Consider the following 14,184-nt stretch of genomic DNA (forward strand, 5'->3'; position numbering starts at 1 on the left):
GACGAATTGCATGTATAACGGTTGACCAACATCCTTTGCGCTCGCGGATTTCACCCATCTTTCTATCAACTTGAAATCGATAGTGCCTCTTGTACTACGGACTACAGCCATGGCGAAATAATTCCAGGCTCGACTTCATACCTTAGACCCCTCAGCCACCTGCCCCTCTGTCATCGTTGCCCCCGATACCGCCCTAATAAGATCACGCCTCTCGATACATCTCTCATCCATGGCCCAAGCGCCATTTTTTACCAATGTTCTATTCTCCACTTGCCGCTATAATAAGTTGTTCTCGTTTTACTAGTCTCATGCGCCAAGCTATATTTCAAGTTCTTCTTCCATCATTGCGTGCCACGCTACCATCAACACCTTTTCAAGCAGCCCTTCTAAGACGGTGAGATCCCGCCAGATCTCCAAAGCATCTTTCTTGGCACTTGCACAGGATCTTGTAAGACCTAGTTCGGTGTGCCGGGGCGTGAATCCAGTTGCTGTGGGTGGGAGTAAGTAAGCCGTATGCAGCTCGGAAGTCGAAAGCCATATGTGGGCTTGGTCACCTTTCTGTTCCGAAATATCGATGCGACCGTCTTCATTCCATGAGACCCTCCACAGCACATACTCGGGACGCCGCTGCCGTGTGCCGACGGTAAATGGGGACACGGTCACACTGCAAAGCACTTGCGGGCGCAGACACAGACGCCACATGCGCGACATCTCAAAAGTTCCCTGAAACCCTTTCACAGGCTTAATTTAGTGGCGTCAAACAGCACGGCCCGTTACAGTGATTTTTTGTGCAATGTCAGTCGTAGCGTTCAAGACCGTAACCATAACCAGAGTACGCAGTAATGAGTTTCATTCAAATTCGTGGCATGCTCAAACCTGTCTCAAATTAGTGGACAGTTGAGCCGCAGGTAAAAAGAGTTGAGCCGTAAATAAAAAGAGTTGAGGCGCATCCAAATCCCCGCCCCAAAAAAATTGCTGGTTCCGTCTATGCAAGAGTATCCCACCCCGGACCAACAGGGTCCGTCAATCGTACAAGGTCATCCCAAGAACCTGTAAGCGTGAGCTTACTGTCTCTTCGTGTTTTTTTTCTTCTTGTTTCGTAAATAGTCTTTGTTGGTTCGTTTGCTGCCGCCTCTTGCTTTACTCGGCAAAGTGCAGCTTCAAAGGCACGCCTTCGCCCGGGCAGTTTGTCAGGCCCAAGCCGTGGGACTCAGCCGGCAGCGCCGACCCGTCCAGGGCATCAAAGCGCTGCAGCAACCGCACCACGACGTAGGTGATCTCCGTCAGCGCAAACTGCTGGCCGATGCAGATGCGCGGGCCGCCGTTGAACGGCAGGTAGTCCCAGCCGGGCTTGCGCTTCTCCCACCGCTCAGGGCGGAACTCGTCGGCGTCGTCGCCCCAGAGGTCGGTGCGGTGGTGCATTACATGGACCTTGCGCGGGTGTTAGTATAAATAGTAAAAAGGGGGAGGCAGAGAGATGGGACGGGAACATACCGAGTAGCCAACGTCTTGGCCCTTTTTGACCAGGATCGGTGAGCGTCCGTCGCGCCCGCCGCCCAGAGGCAGCACCGTGTCCCTGACGGCGGAGCGGCCATTCATGGGCACAATGGGATACAGGCGGAGCACCTCGTTGACGCACCACTGCAGGTACGTCGAGTTCTTGAGGCCTTCAAAGGTGATGGGCTTGGGGTCGCGGTACGTGCCAAACTCGTCCAGGATGGTGCCGCGCAGGCGGTTGTAGATGGCCTGGTAGCGCGGCTGGCCGAGGGTGTAGAAGAACCAGCCGAGCGTCGAGGCGGTGGTGTCGCGGCCGGCGAGGAGGATGTTGATGAGCTGGGAGCGCAGCTCGACGGGGTCCTCCGTCTCGCGCGCAATGGCCTCCAAGAAGACGTATCGCTCGGCGTCCTCGGCCTTGTCGCCGGCGCCGCGGCGGCCCGCAATGGCCTTTTGCACAAAGTAGTCGATGAACTCGTGGCAGACGCGCACGTCGCTGCGAAAGGCGCGCGTGTGGCCGAGCCAGTAGTTGTTACCGTAGCGGCCGGCGACGGCGAGCTGGTTCTGCGAGGCGTCAAACGACGTGGCAAAGGCGGCGGCGTCGGTCGTCGCCTCGCCCTCGCGCCTCAGCTGGCTGTTGACGCTCTCGCCAAAGAGGAACTCGGTCGCCGAGTCGAGCGTGAGGCGGAAGAAGAGCGGCGAGAGGTCCACGGCCGACGACCACCCGGTGGCTGGGTCGCGCTGGGCGTCGAGCACCGAGAGTAGGTTCTGCACGTGCGTCTCCTCGAGCGTGATGTCGCTGACCTGGCTGCGGACAAACTGCGGCCGCAGCATGGCGCGCGAGTGCTCCCATTTCTTGCCATCCGAAGCAAACTAGAAAGAAGGTTCCACATGTTAGCCAGGGTGTTCTCCCTCCTCTCCCACCACATGGTTGGGCACGTCTGTAAAAAAAAAACACATACAATACCGTCGCCGAGGAGCGGCTTAAAGTTGCCGATGCGGTTGTCGCCGAGGCTAAAGTCCTTGAAGCTCGTCGCCAGGATGGCCTTGATGTTCTCGGGCTCGGCGGTGAAGAGCACGCGGCGGAAGAGCGGCGCGCTCATCTCAAAGGTGCCGACCGGACGCCCCTCGCGGGCCGACAGCCGCGCAAACTCGGCACGCATCCAGTCGGGCACCTTCTTCTCCCGCTGTGCCTTGAGGCCGGCGCGCATGAGATGCAGCCCGGCGCGGTCGCCGCCAAAGCCCGACACGGCCGACTGGCAGCCCAGCCGCGCCTTTTTGCTGCGGAACCGGATGTGCTCGATGAGCCGGATGAGGGTAAAGGCCACGGCCAGCGAGACCAGCAGCGCAGGGAGGGAAATGACGGAGAGTACCGCCATGACGTCTTTTTTTATTCTTGGTGTATTGTCGATTTTGGGGTTCCTCTAAAAAAAACCAAAGGACGGGTAAGGTAAAGGAGGGTTACCAGAGAGGTCTATATATACGAGTAGACTACTCCGTAAAAAAGCTGCGCATATCATGTCATATGGGACCGAAGAACAAACCAAGCACTGGCACTAATAGCAGTGCTGCTCCCCCCCCCCCCCCTACTTGGCACTTGCGTAGGAAGTTGCGAGGCTTGCGACACGACACGTTGGCGCAGGGGGCGGGGAATCTCTTCAAGGCCGTACCCGTTTGCGTCGCCCGAGCGTCATTTCGAAAAATCATGGCCAACTACAATCCGGACAAAATAAAAATATTGGGGAAGGGGAGCGCTACGGAGGGCTCAGCTTCAGCCGGGAGGGGGACGTCTCCCGCTCCGGAGCCACCTGCGGCCACTTGCCCCGTCGCTGTGATTGGGCGGCGGTCCGATGAATGTACTTTTTGACAAACTTGATCAACCAACTAAAGTATTGGAGTGAGTACGGCTTGAGATGCCCTAGACGAGGCAGATGCGTGGAAGCCGCTCTTCTCATCCTGTTCCGCAGATTGGTGCCGCCAAGAGGAGGCTTTGTCCTCCAAGTATCCGTAACTACTCCGCAAGTTGAGCTGTCCACTAAACTGTTGAGCCATCCACTAACAGGTTGCGCATTGCAAAACGACATCAACACAGCCCGCCAACATGACCCTTCAAGACACATGTAGCCCCGAGGATACCGTCTACAGAAGTCCGTTTTTCATGTGTAGAAACTGCTCGGCTATGCTCGTCTTAGCAGATGGTCTCTACTAGGTACTCAGTCAGCGAAAATACAAAGTCGAGGCGAGCGGCGAAGTAAGATGCTCCGCGCCGCATATCAGCCAGCCCTGTTGCTTGGCGAAACCGGATGTTCATCAACCATCTACAGTGGGCTTGGCGTGTTTCTGCCGTACTGCCAGCGAATCAGTGACGCTCCAATAATGTATTCATTAATTTAGTCAACACATCTAGCTTCCCTGGACGACAACACGACGCTAAAGTCAGCCAAGTGGGCTGCATCGGAGTTTTCTCTGTCGTTTTAGTAATAGCGAAAACTCCGGGGATCGACGAACTGCCTAGGCAGCAACAAAAGACGGTGCGGTTGCAATCAGATATCCTGCCATGTTGTGCATGTGAGACGACGCCACTCGAGTCGGACAATGGGGCGTCGCCATCTTCGACCGACCCCGAGATGCGTCAAGTCCGCATCCGCATGCATGATCCGATGAAACACTCCAGCGCTATACTAACATGCCATATTAAACGGTCAAGGGGATGAACCCACGTGTCGCCACAATAAAAAAGAACAAGCATTCTCCGCCTCATCATCTCCGCAAAGCCAACTTGTGCGGCCCGGCTGGGGATATTTGGATATTCCGTCGACGGCACGATTCAACTTGTTCGCATCTGTTAGCCGTCGCGCTTTAGACGAGGTCCCGCCGGTCGCTGCTGTTGCCAAGACATTGCATAGAAGCAGCTCGTATGTAGATAGACGGCCATGACGTGTAGGCTGCGGCATGTGTCATGCAACGGATCGCACAGCGCCCGCTCCCGCAAGCTACAGAAGCCGTCCATGAAATGGCTGTCCGCAGCGTCGCAGAACAGGATGAGCATGGTGAAATGTTTATTCAGACGACAGAACGGCACGCCACGTCACAGCTGCGAAGGGTGCCATACGACGAGCCACTATAATAGCTCAAAGAACGAGTCGCCTGCCCTTTTCAGAAGCCGGATTGGTAGGACACCCTTTTTTTTCTACAGCCACAGGACCCTGCATGTGCATGCTGCAAATATTTACACATCTTCTCCCGCCTGCCTCCTCAAGCCTCGTAGCCAGGGACTTCGAATCCGCACAGTTTGTTGTGACCATCCATACACTTCAGCACCCCGCCTAGGCTCCCAATCCGGGCTCCAGCAGCTTCTCAGCGCGCCAAAAGCCGAGCCTGCCGGGCAGCCAGGACCACAGAGCTACGTGGTGACCAGGGTGAGCGCCCGCGCTTCCTTGTCCACGGCCCCGAGGACGCCGGACCTCACAGGGCTACGCTCCCTTGTACACGGTCCCGAGGACGCGGACCTCGCAGGGCGCGCCAGCCCGTAGAATTCGGTCATCAACATCAACATCGGTGTAGGGATGACGCATCTTTGGGCCAGATGACAATTTTCTTTGTCCTGGCATGTTTGTACAGTGGGGTAGAACCAGAAGAACAGATGGCCTTTGTCATGCGTTGGCCGAGATTGGCACAAAGTCGACTTTGCGCAGCGCCTTGCCATTGACGGCGTACTGCGCGCTTTGGTCAGAGAAATCCGCCAGGATGTTTAGAAAAATTCTCGACTTATTTTTGGTGACTCTGCTTGCCCCGGATTTATCGATGCTACATTGGACAAGTAAGTGCGGTGTCGCACGCCGGCCAGTGGACAAAAATGTTGAGTCTATTTTCTCGCTACATCTCGGCTTTGCATGTACTTTCTGCATTGGTCTGGACCCCATTATCTCAGCCTGCTCATGGTTATCGCTATTGCCTGCTGTGCTCCATGTACTTTGAGGTATCACTGTCGTCCACAGCCGCCGCCGTGTTCCTGCTCAGGTGCCGCATCAGCCCCTCGTTACCCGACTCGAACTTGGCATGTCCCTTGTGAATCCGATCCAGGCTGTCACGCATCAAAAACTCATAGTACCCCGTGGCCAGCAGCGTCGCGGGGATGCTGACGAGGATGCTGATGGGCGAGTACGTCATGTACGTAAATGCCTCCTTGCCGAAGAAGATGGCGGCGACGATGCGCGTGCCCAGATCACGGGCCATGTTGGTGCTAATGGTGATGTCGGCGAAACCCCAGACCATGGCGGCATACGCAACGCCAATGACAAACGGCGCGCTCGCCGGCGCGATGAACGGGTTGGCAGGGTCGATGCAGGCCCAGATGACGAGAGCCAGGAAGGCGTCGACAAAGAACTCGGTCATGAACAGGAAGCCCAGATTCGTCTGGTTCGCATTCGGAAACGAACACAGGATACTAGCAGGCGCGCCATTCGCAACCAGCGGCTTGCCGGCAGCGATGAACTCTGCCTTCATCGCGGAAATCTGCGGCCAGTACATGCCCATGACGATCAACCCCGCGATAAAGGCGCCGAATATCTGGCTGACAATGTACTGCGGCACCTTTTTGAGCGGGAACCCCTGCCAGAACCAGAGCGCGATGGTGATGCACGGGTTGAAGTGGCCGCCCGACGTCGGCGCGCAGCAGATGATGGCCAGCGCGATGCCGAAGCCAAACGCCCAGCCAATCTGGAACAGGCTGCCAAACGCGGCCACGCCGACGGGACTCTCGAGGTTGAGCGTGAAGCTGGCCACGGCGGCGATGCCCGGGAAGACGTAGAAGAAGACGCCCGTGGCCTCGGCCAGGCACTCGCGCACCCAGCGGGGGCGCGCGCGCTCAAAGTCGAGGCGCCGCTGTGAGACGGGCTTGGGCTGGACGACATGTCGGGAGACGTGTCGCGCGATGGCTTCGCTTACGCCAAGTTCTACTGCAAACGGCACAACAGCGTCAGTGCCAGGTACTGCTAGGCCCGACGACGGCAGACACGGCACTTACAGTCATGGGTATGGAGACGATTGAGATCGGAGGAGGAGGACATGGCTGCTGGCAAAACCTCTCTGTGAGTTCTTGACGGAAGAGAATGGGCTGGTATGGTGGCGGCGCTGCTACAAAGGGTCGTTGCAATGTTTTGAGGGGGCAGCCGCGAACATTTATCTTGTCTCGACTCGAGCTATTCCGCTTCCCGGACGGGGTTGGTTTCCCCCGTACACCCGAACTGTTGGGGGAGCTTTCGCAAAAGCACGCAGGAAAGGGAATAGCGGCAAGGCAATTATGTGCCGGTTCGAAAGCCAGTTTCCACGATTTGCGTGGTGCGGAGGAGGTGAATCCACACCCCATTACCAATAGTTTGTTGGATAGCGGCTGTTGTCGACTCTTGTTTTCTCCTTCACTGACGGGGGCGCGGACAACCCGCAACCCGACCGCGAAGTCTGGATTCAATATTGCGAATGGGACAAACCCCGGACATGGAGTGGAAGTGGAGGTCACTTGGAAAAGGTTAAAACAGGCTCAGAAGTGAGGCGATGCAGTTTCTGGGGTAAGTAGCTTGGGATCGCCGTCTGAGCCGGAACCATGATGTGGAGGACGGAAGGAGTGTTCGCAAAACCAGAGAAGAGTGTCTAGACCAATAACGAAGCAGCATCACTTTCTCTCGGCCGAGGCTCTATGCGGGGGGTTTCCCCGGTCGTCGGAAATGGGAATTAATCTCATCTTTTTCTAGTCTTGCCCCGAAACATGGCTTGCGCACCGGCCACGAGGCTTTTCAAGTCGGCCTGTCATCGTTGCTTCTCCAAGCCATTGGACGACAATAAAACGTGGCGCTTAGTATAGTTCTGTTTGACAACGTCTTTACCGGGTAACAACTGCGGGAAGTAGAGTCAGTTCCGGTCGAGAGAGGATGGATGACGACGACGTAGGGGGACGAATGCGGGGGAACCGGGAACACACACAACCTCCCCCGCAATCCACAAAACTAAAGTTACGGAGAGGTCGGATCTCTGGCATCAGCCGGGTTTGGTAATAAACTGAACTGAACTGGTACTGGGGCGAAGTGGAGTGTTTCGGACGAGTCGAGGTAAACTCCGTCGTGGCCTCCCCAGTGTTTCGCTGTTGCCATCTAAAGATGATGCTGCCTTTTTGGTAAATTATATACCATGTGGTTATACAGGCGGCCCTTGGTAAAGCACAAGAGTGTTGTACATATCAGTAGATGGCCTATTGACACTTCTTGGCGTCCAGCTTAATGCCCACCATCTCCCGCCCCATGCCAAGAGACTTGGTACATCAACCGCAGCCACCCGAGATGCGCCGGCAAGCGATTCTGGTAAAGAACTGTCTTTTGCCAAGGCCTCTATACTGGCCACGAGGTTGTTTGCAGGGCACACTGCAGGTCAGGAAATGCCGTGAGACAAAGGCCATACGTACCCTATATTGGTTTGCCATCATCTGTGCTCCGTCATGGTCGCTGCATTGATCCACCATACATTTTTCGATATTTTGGAAGCTTGGCCGCATGAAAAATTGGGTCAAGTTTACTTCTCTACTCTTGACGCCGGCAGTTGACCTTTTTGAATCGGCAGGTTTATTGATCCTTCGATTCTATCTCCAAGAGGGTCAGGAGAGCACCTATGCACCCACCACAGAGCCAGTACTAGCGTCAACACTTGTTCCTCCTTCCGGAAAGAGAAACATCTTGCACATATATTCGACACGATGAAAATTCGACGCATCTTCTTCTATTCCTGTCTGTTGGAAGTCATCCGCCTGCGCAAGCAACAGAACTGAGACCTCTGATTGGTTGAGGGCCAGAATGGACCCACTCTATCCAGGCACATACCCTGACAATGGGAATGGAGGCTTAAAATTCCCATACTCAACAAACAACACATAATACTGGTACCCAAGCAACACCAGAACATCTATCATCTCCATCTTCAAGGCCCTACGATCGCAATACAACCCCTGAGCAGGTAGCCGAATCTCCCACCTCGACGCGTGACGGGCGCTGTCGTTTGGAAATGAGGGCGCATCCAACATGCACAACGGGCGCAAGTTTAATTAGGCCGGGAGTGGCCGCATTTATGCAGCTAGTACCGAGTTTTTGTTCTTCTTCCTCGCTCCTCCCTCAGAAAGATGACATCGCTCAGTGCCAATTTGAAAGGAATCTACATCTCGGCCATCTACCCGCAGCATTCACGTCAGACAACAGGCTGGGTACCGTGACCATGGCGAGCATTCCACGTGATGGAGCCGGTGACACATTCCTCACCATCCGGGGTAGTATTCCCACGTCGCGTGCGAGCCATCATGATCGACAGCAGGATCCGTAGTGCGACCCTGCTCCGTGCGCGTAGAGCACGCGAAATCTCGCCGCCGATGAGACATGCTTCACAGGGCCATCTAGAGAAAGTATGGGCTGCTCTCTGCGCCTGGTACCGCTATAGTGAGAGCGCAATGGCTGGTCCTGGTCCAGAGCACATATGAGTCGGGCGCACCCCCGTGCTTCTGCTCGCTCTTTTCCAGGTTTTCCTTGTCTATTCTCGATCCCCTAAGACGATCGAAGCTATGGCGCCTGCACTCAAGCTCCTGGCCCTCTGTCTCCCAGTGGTCGCCGCGCGCGCGGCGGCGGCGCTGACATCTCGCGACAAGAACATCGACCCAATCGACTATGTCGACCAGCTCATCGGCTCCAGCAATGGCGGAAACGTCTTCCCCGGCGCCACCGTGCCGTACGGCATGGCCAAGGCCGTCGCCGACACTACCAGCGGCAGCAACCAGGGCGGCTTCACCCTCGACGGCACCCCCGTCACCGGCTTCAGCGTCCTGCACGACTCGGGCACCGGCGGCTCGCCATCCCTGGGCAACTTCCCGCTCTTCCCCTACAACGCGTGCGCCGACAATGACGTGAACCGCTGCGACTTCCCCAAGAAGACGCGCGCGCAGCACGGCACGTTCAAGAATGACAGCGTCGTCGCCAAGCCAGGCTACTTTAGCATCACCCTCGCCGATGGCCCCCAGGTAGAAATGACAGCCACCCATCACGCCGCGCTCTTCAAGTTTACCTTTACCGGCAAGGACGGCGACAAGCCGCTCATCCTGCAGGACCTGACGGACCTGTCCAACTCGCGCCAGGACAATGCCAGCGTCGCCGTGGACACCACGTCGGGCCGCATCAAGGGCAATGCCCTTTTCGTGTCGAGCTTCTCGCAGGGCACGTACCGGGCCTACTTTTGCACCGACTTCAAGGGGCCCGCGATTGCGGATGCGGGCATCTTTGTCGACAGCCGCGCGAGCGCAGACGTCCACGACCTCAAAATCTCACGCTCCATCAACGGTTACCCCCTGCCCGGTGGCGCCTTTGTGCGCTTCGCCGACGGCCACAGCCCCGTGTATGCGCGCGTGGGCGTTAGTCTCATCAGCGAGGACCAGGCTTGTGCCAGTGCCGAGCAGGAGGTGCCCGACTTCGACTTTGATATGCATGCGCAGGACGCCAGAGACGCGTGGAAGGCCAAGATGAGCAACATCCAGGTCGTGACGGAAGGCGTGGACGCATCGCTCATCAAGAACTTTTACTCGGGCATCTACCGCACCATGGTCAACCCGCAAAACTACACGGGCGAAAACCCGCTGTGGAATGACGGTGAGCCGTACTTTGACTCGTTTTATTGCATCTGGGACCTCTTCCGCTCGCAGCTGCCCTTCCTCACCATCCTCGACCCGGCCGCCGTGTCGCAAATGATCCGCTCCCTCATCTCCACCTATGAGCACGACGGCTGGCTGCCCGACTGCCGCATGAGCCTCAGCCGCGGCTACACCCAGGGCGGCTCCAACGCCGACAATGTGCTGGCCGACGCCTACCTCAAGGGCATCAAGGACGGCGTCGACTGGGACAAGGGCTACGCGGCCGTCAAGAAGGACGCCGAGGTCGAGCCCTTTGACTGGTGCTGCCACGGCCGCGGCGGCATCGACGCGTGGAACTCACTCGGCTACATCCCCGTGCAGGATTTCGACTACAAGGGCTTCGGCACCCTTACGCGCAGTCTGAGCCGCACGCTCGAGTATGCGTACAATGACTTTGCCATTTCGCAGATGGCCGGCGGCATGGGCAACAAGGACGAGCAGGAAACGTACATCAAGTCCAGCCGCCACTGGGAGAACCTGTACCGCGCGGATCAGAAGTCGGCCTTTGCCAACGGTACCGACACGGGCTACACGGGCTTCTTCCAGCCAAAGTACCTCAACCAGACCTGGGGATATCAGGACCCGCTCAAGTGCAGCAACTTGGACGACAAGAGCGTGTGCTCGCTCCAGAACAGCGGTCCCGAGACCTTTGAGAGCAGCATCTGGGAATACGGGTTGTAAGTAGCACACTGCTGTCCACAACTAACAAGTGACAAGTGCTAACCTCGGCTTCAGTTTCGTTCCTCACGACCAGGCGCGCCTCATCACCCTCTACGGAGGTCCGGAGGCCTTTTGCCGCCGCCTCGACTACCTGCACGACAAGGGCATCACGTATATCGGCAATGAGCCTGCCTTTCTCACCGTGTTCCAGTACCACTACGCCGGCCGTCCCGCCCTGTCCGCCAAGCGCAGCCACTTTTACATTCCGCGCTTCTTCCAGCCGACGCCGCCCGGTCTGCCCGGCAACGACGACAGCGGCGCCATGGGCTCCTTTGTCGCCTTTAGCATGATGGGTCTCTTCCCCAACCCCGGACAGGACGTCTACCTCATCACGCCACCCTTCTTTCCGAGCGTGTCCATCAAGAATCCCGTCACGGGCAAGACGGCTACGATTCGCAACGTCAACTTTGACGCCGCGTATCATGACATTTACATTCAGAGCGCAACGCTCGACGGCAAGGAGTATACCAAGAACTGGATTGATCATTCTTTCTTCACAGAGGGCAAGGAGCTTGTCTTGACGCTCGGAAAGAATGAGAGCAGCTGGGGCACGGCTGTGGCCGACTTGCCGCCTAGCTTGGGTCCGTATCTGAGCAACAACCAAACGCTGTCCAGGAGATGGTCTGTCCCTGGGTCTGCACAGCTGTACCAGCCCTCCATGTAAATACGAGTCTCTGTGTAACGGTATTTGAGCTATGAATATATTCGATACCATGTACCATGTAAGCCCCTCTGTACATGCTAGTCTTGCTGCCAAGCCGTGTAACCAGAAGCGCTGGCCCTCAACACATGCATAGTATGGCAGTCAGCGTAGTGATGGTTAGGAGCACCACTGAAAGCTGCAAGGTGAGAGCGGACGACTGTGACGGACTTGTTGCCGAAGGTGAAGCCGCCGTGCCACTTGCACTACCTGAAGTGGTTGAGCCACGCTCCACACACGTCGCCTCATCGTCCCTCGATCCCAGCGAAACGGCCGACCGTGCGCGCATGACCGATTCCTCCGGCTTCCAGGGCATAATCGTAGCGCGTCTCGCCACGAACCCGGCCTGCAGCTCCTCGAGCAGATCCTGCCGCGTGGCGAGCAGACGCAGCATATCCGCCATGACGGGATCGTCGCACTTGGCCCGCCTCGGCGGCAGCCCACCATCCCGCTTGCCAAACGTCGCACCAGGCTTGATCTTGTGGCAATTGTCCTGGCTGCGCCCGGCGCGCAGCTGGCAGATCTCGTCGTCCCTGCAAGCCCCGTCGCACGGCTTGGCCCGCCAGCCGCGGCTTTTCCGGGACACGTACTCGCCAAACAGCGTCGCGTTGCTGGCAAACGCCGCCGTGACGTTGTGCCAGAAGGAGGGGCCCAGCTCGGCGCCGGCCGCGACGGGCGGGGACAACAGGGGGCCGTACGAGGCCCGCGCCGAGTAGTACTCCTTCCACACGGGCCCGGACGTCTGGAAGGCCGGGTCCGACATGTCCGCGATGTAGGTGACGGCGTCGAGAATGGCAAAGGTGTCCGGGTCGACGTCGTAGATGCGGAAGGCGGGCATGCCGGCCGTGGGTATGAGCGAGGGGCAGATGTAGGACATGGCGGTCGCGTGCTGCGCGTCGCGCTTGGCGTAGTCTGAGTAGCTGACCTCGAAGTGGTCGTCGTGCGTGTGGCCAAAGAATAGCGCGCGAATCGTCGTCGCATAGCGCTGCACGACCTGGTCAAAGTAGTTGGCCTGGTCGGGGAGCGCGTCGGACGTGCCCATGGGCATGTGGCCGATGATGTAGACGTTCTCGCCGGCCTGCTCCGCCTTGTCCAGCTCGGCGACCAGCCACGCCAGCTGGCCGTTGGGATCGCGCGGCATGTTGTGCCCGTACACGGCAAAGTTGAAGCGGTAGTACATGTTGGTGTTGAGAGAGATGACGCGCAGGTTGCCCCCGGGGTACAGCGTCGAGTAGGCGCCGGTGTCGAGGACCTGCTGCTTGGCGGCGTCGCCGATCCACGCCGCCCACTTCTTGGCGACGGCGTCGTAGACCCATTGCGACGCGTTGCCCACCGACTTGGGCTCGAAGATGTTGACGGGGTGCACTTCGTGGTTGCCAATGGTGCCGTACACGAGCTTGAAGCTGTCGTTCATCTTGTTGTAGGCGTCGTCGACTGAATGACGTTGTCAGTGGCGAGCGCGGAAGGAAGCCGTGCGGCAAGTTTTGCTTACTTTCATTTAGGTTGTACTGCTTGCTGGTATTCGAGATCATGTGATCGACGATATCGCCGGTGAAGATGGTGAATGCTTGGTCCGGGACCAGTTTCTCGATGGCCTTGTACATGCTCAGCTCGAGCGAGGCGGGCACGCCGCAGTTGTGATCGCCGTAGGGACCAGAGAGAGACGTTGCATTACCGGGCTCGTCATCTTTGGAGAATTGCCTGGCTCACAAACATGAACGCATGATCAAAAAGGATACGTTGGGAGCTGGACATGACATACCGGCAGCAGATTGGCTTCTTACACTCGGTGCTCGTGCCCGCCACGTAGAGCGGATCGACGTGGATGTCGCTGTAGTGAACGACTTTGAGCGGCTTCTTGCTGCTGGGCGCGGGCGCTTTCGCATCGCAAAACGGCTTCGACGGGAACGGGACCGCCCACTCGTCGACTTTGGGGTACTCGCAGACGCCGAGAAACGTAATGCAGAACTGGATCGCGGCCGTCGAGTTGGGCTCTACGTTGCGCGCCAGGGCGGCCAGCGCGGGCACCTCGCGCTCAATTGTACCCGCGCAGAATTCCTCATCATAAGACTAGTTATCGCAGGATTAGGGTGATGGAATCCTGGGCAAGCAGACACGGTTTCTTACGGTACTGGCCAAGCAGAGGGTTTTTCCAATCGAGATGAGCGGCTCGTCGCTGTCGGCGACCAGCCCTTTGATCACACTAATAAGGCTCTGTCACATATTGTTAGTCGACGGGCCGCATGGCTGATGAAGAGCGAGCCCACCTGGCAGGATTCGCACGTCTTGAGCTCAAACATGTCCCTGGTCTGAACCGCCCAAGTGCCGGCCTCGAGGGACCTCTGCAGCACGTCATGCTTCAGGGGCTGCTGGCCCTGGACCGGAATTACGGACTGCAAGACGCCACCAAGGAGCAATAATGCTGAGCAACGGAGACGCATGGCGGGTGGAGAGTTGCTGCGTCCAATTCGTGATGGAAATGAAGGACGAGAAGAGGCCCGCCCTGAGCGAGATTGGAAAAAGGGGACATGATCAAGCTAAAGTACGTTGTTCGCCGACG

At 57.6% G+C, this 14,184-nt stretch overlaps 4 protein-coding genes across 4 annotated transcripts; 1 reads left to right on the top strand and 3 right to left on the bottom strand.

The window, feature by feature from the left end:
* Positions 1-318: 318 nt before the first annotated feature.
* Positions 319-2,873, bottom strand: CCM_02084 (cytochrome P450 family protein, putative; the record flags this gene model as incomplete). Its single annotated transcript, XM_006667238.1, has 4 exons — positions 319-664; positions 1,145-1,431; positions 1,495-2,367; positions 2,457-2,873. The coding sequence occupies 4 exons, from the start codon at positions 2,871-2,873 to the stop codon at positions 319-321; spliced, it is 1,923 nt and encodes a 640-aa protein (XP_006667301.1).
* A 2,274-nt stretch (positions 2,874-5,147) lies between these two features.
* Positions 5,148-6,563, bottom strand: CCM_02085 (glycerol uptake facilitator, putative; the record flags this gene model as incomplete). The annotated part of the gene is made up of 3 exons (XM_006667239.1): positions 5,148-5,301; positions 5,468-6,452; positions 6,521-6,563. The coding sequence occupies 3 exons, from the start codon at positions 6,561-6,563 to the stop codon at positions 5,148-5,150; spliced, it is 1,182 nt and encodes a 393-aa protein (XP_006667302.1).
* Positions 6,564-9,088: 2,525 nt separating this feature from the next.
* On the top strand, positions 9,089-11,588 carry CCM_02086 (alpha-1,2-mannosidase family protein, putative; the record flags this gene model as incomplete). The annotated part of the gene is made up of 2 exons (XM_006667240.1): positions 9,089-10,881; positions 10,940-11,588. 2 exons carry the CDS (start codon positions 9,089-9,091, stop codon positions 11,586-11,588), a joined length of 2,442 nt encoding a protein of 813 aa, XP_006667303.1.
* Positions 11,589-11,706: 118 nt separating this feature from the next.
* On the bottom strand, positions 11,707-14,065 carry CCM_02087 (acid sphingomyelinase, putative; the record flags this gene model as incomplete). Its single annotated transcript, XM_006667241.1, has 5 exons — positions 11,707-13,058; positions 13,117-13,325; positions 13,387-13,694; positions 13,752-13,827; positions 13,908-14,065. The coding sequence occupies 5 exons, from the start codon at positions 14,063-14,065 to the stop codon at positions 11,707-11,709; spliced, it is 2,103 nt and encodes a 700-aa protein (XP_006667304.1).
* Between the last annotated feature and the right edge of the window lie 119 nt (positions 14,066-14,184).

Source organism: Cordyceps militaris (assembly GCF_000225605.1).
Source record: "Cordyceps militaris CM01 unplaced genomic scaffold CCM_S00002, whole genome shotgun sequence".
NCBI lineage: Eukaryota > Fungi > Ascomycota > Sordariomycetes > Hypocreales > Cordycipitaceae > Cordyceps > Cordyceps militaris.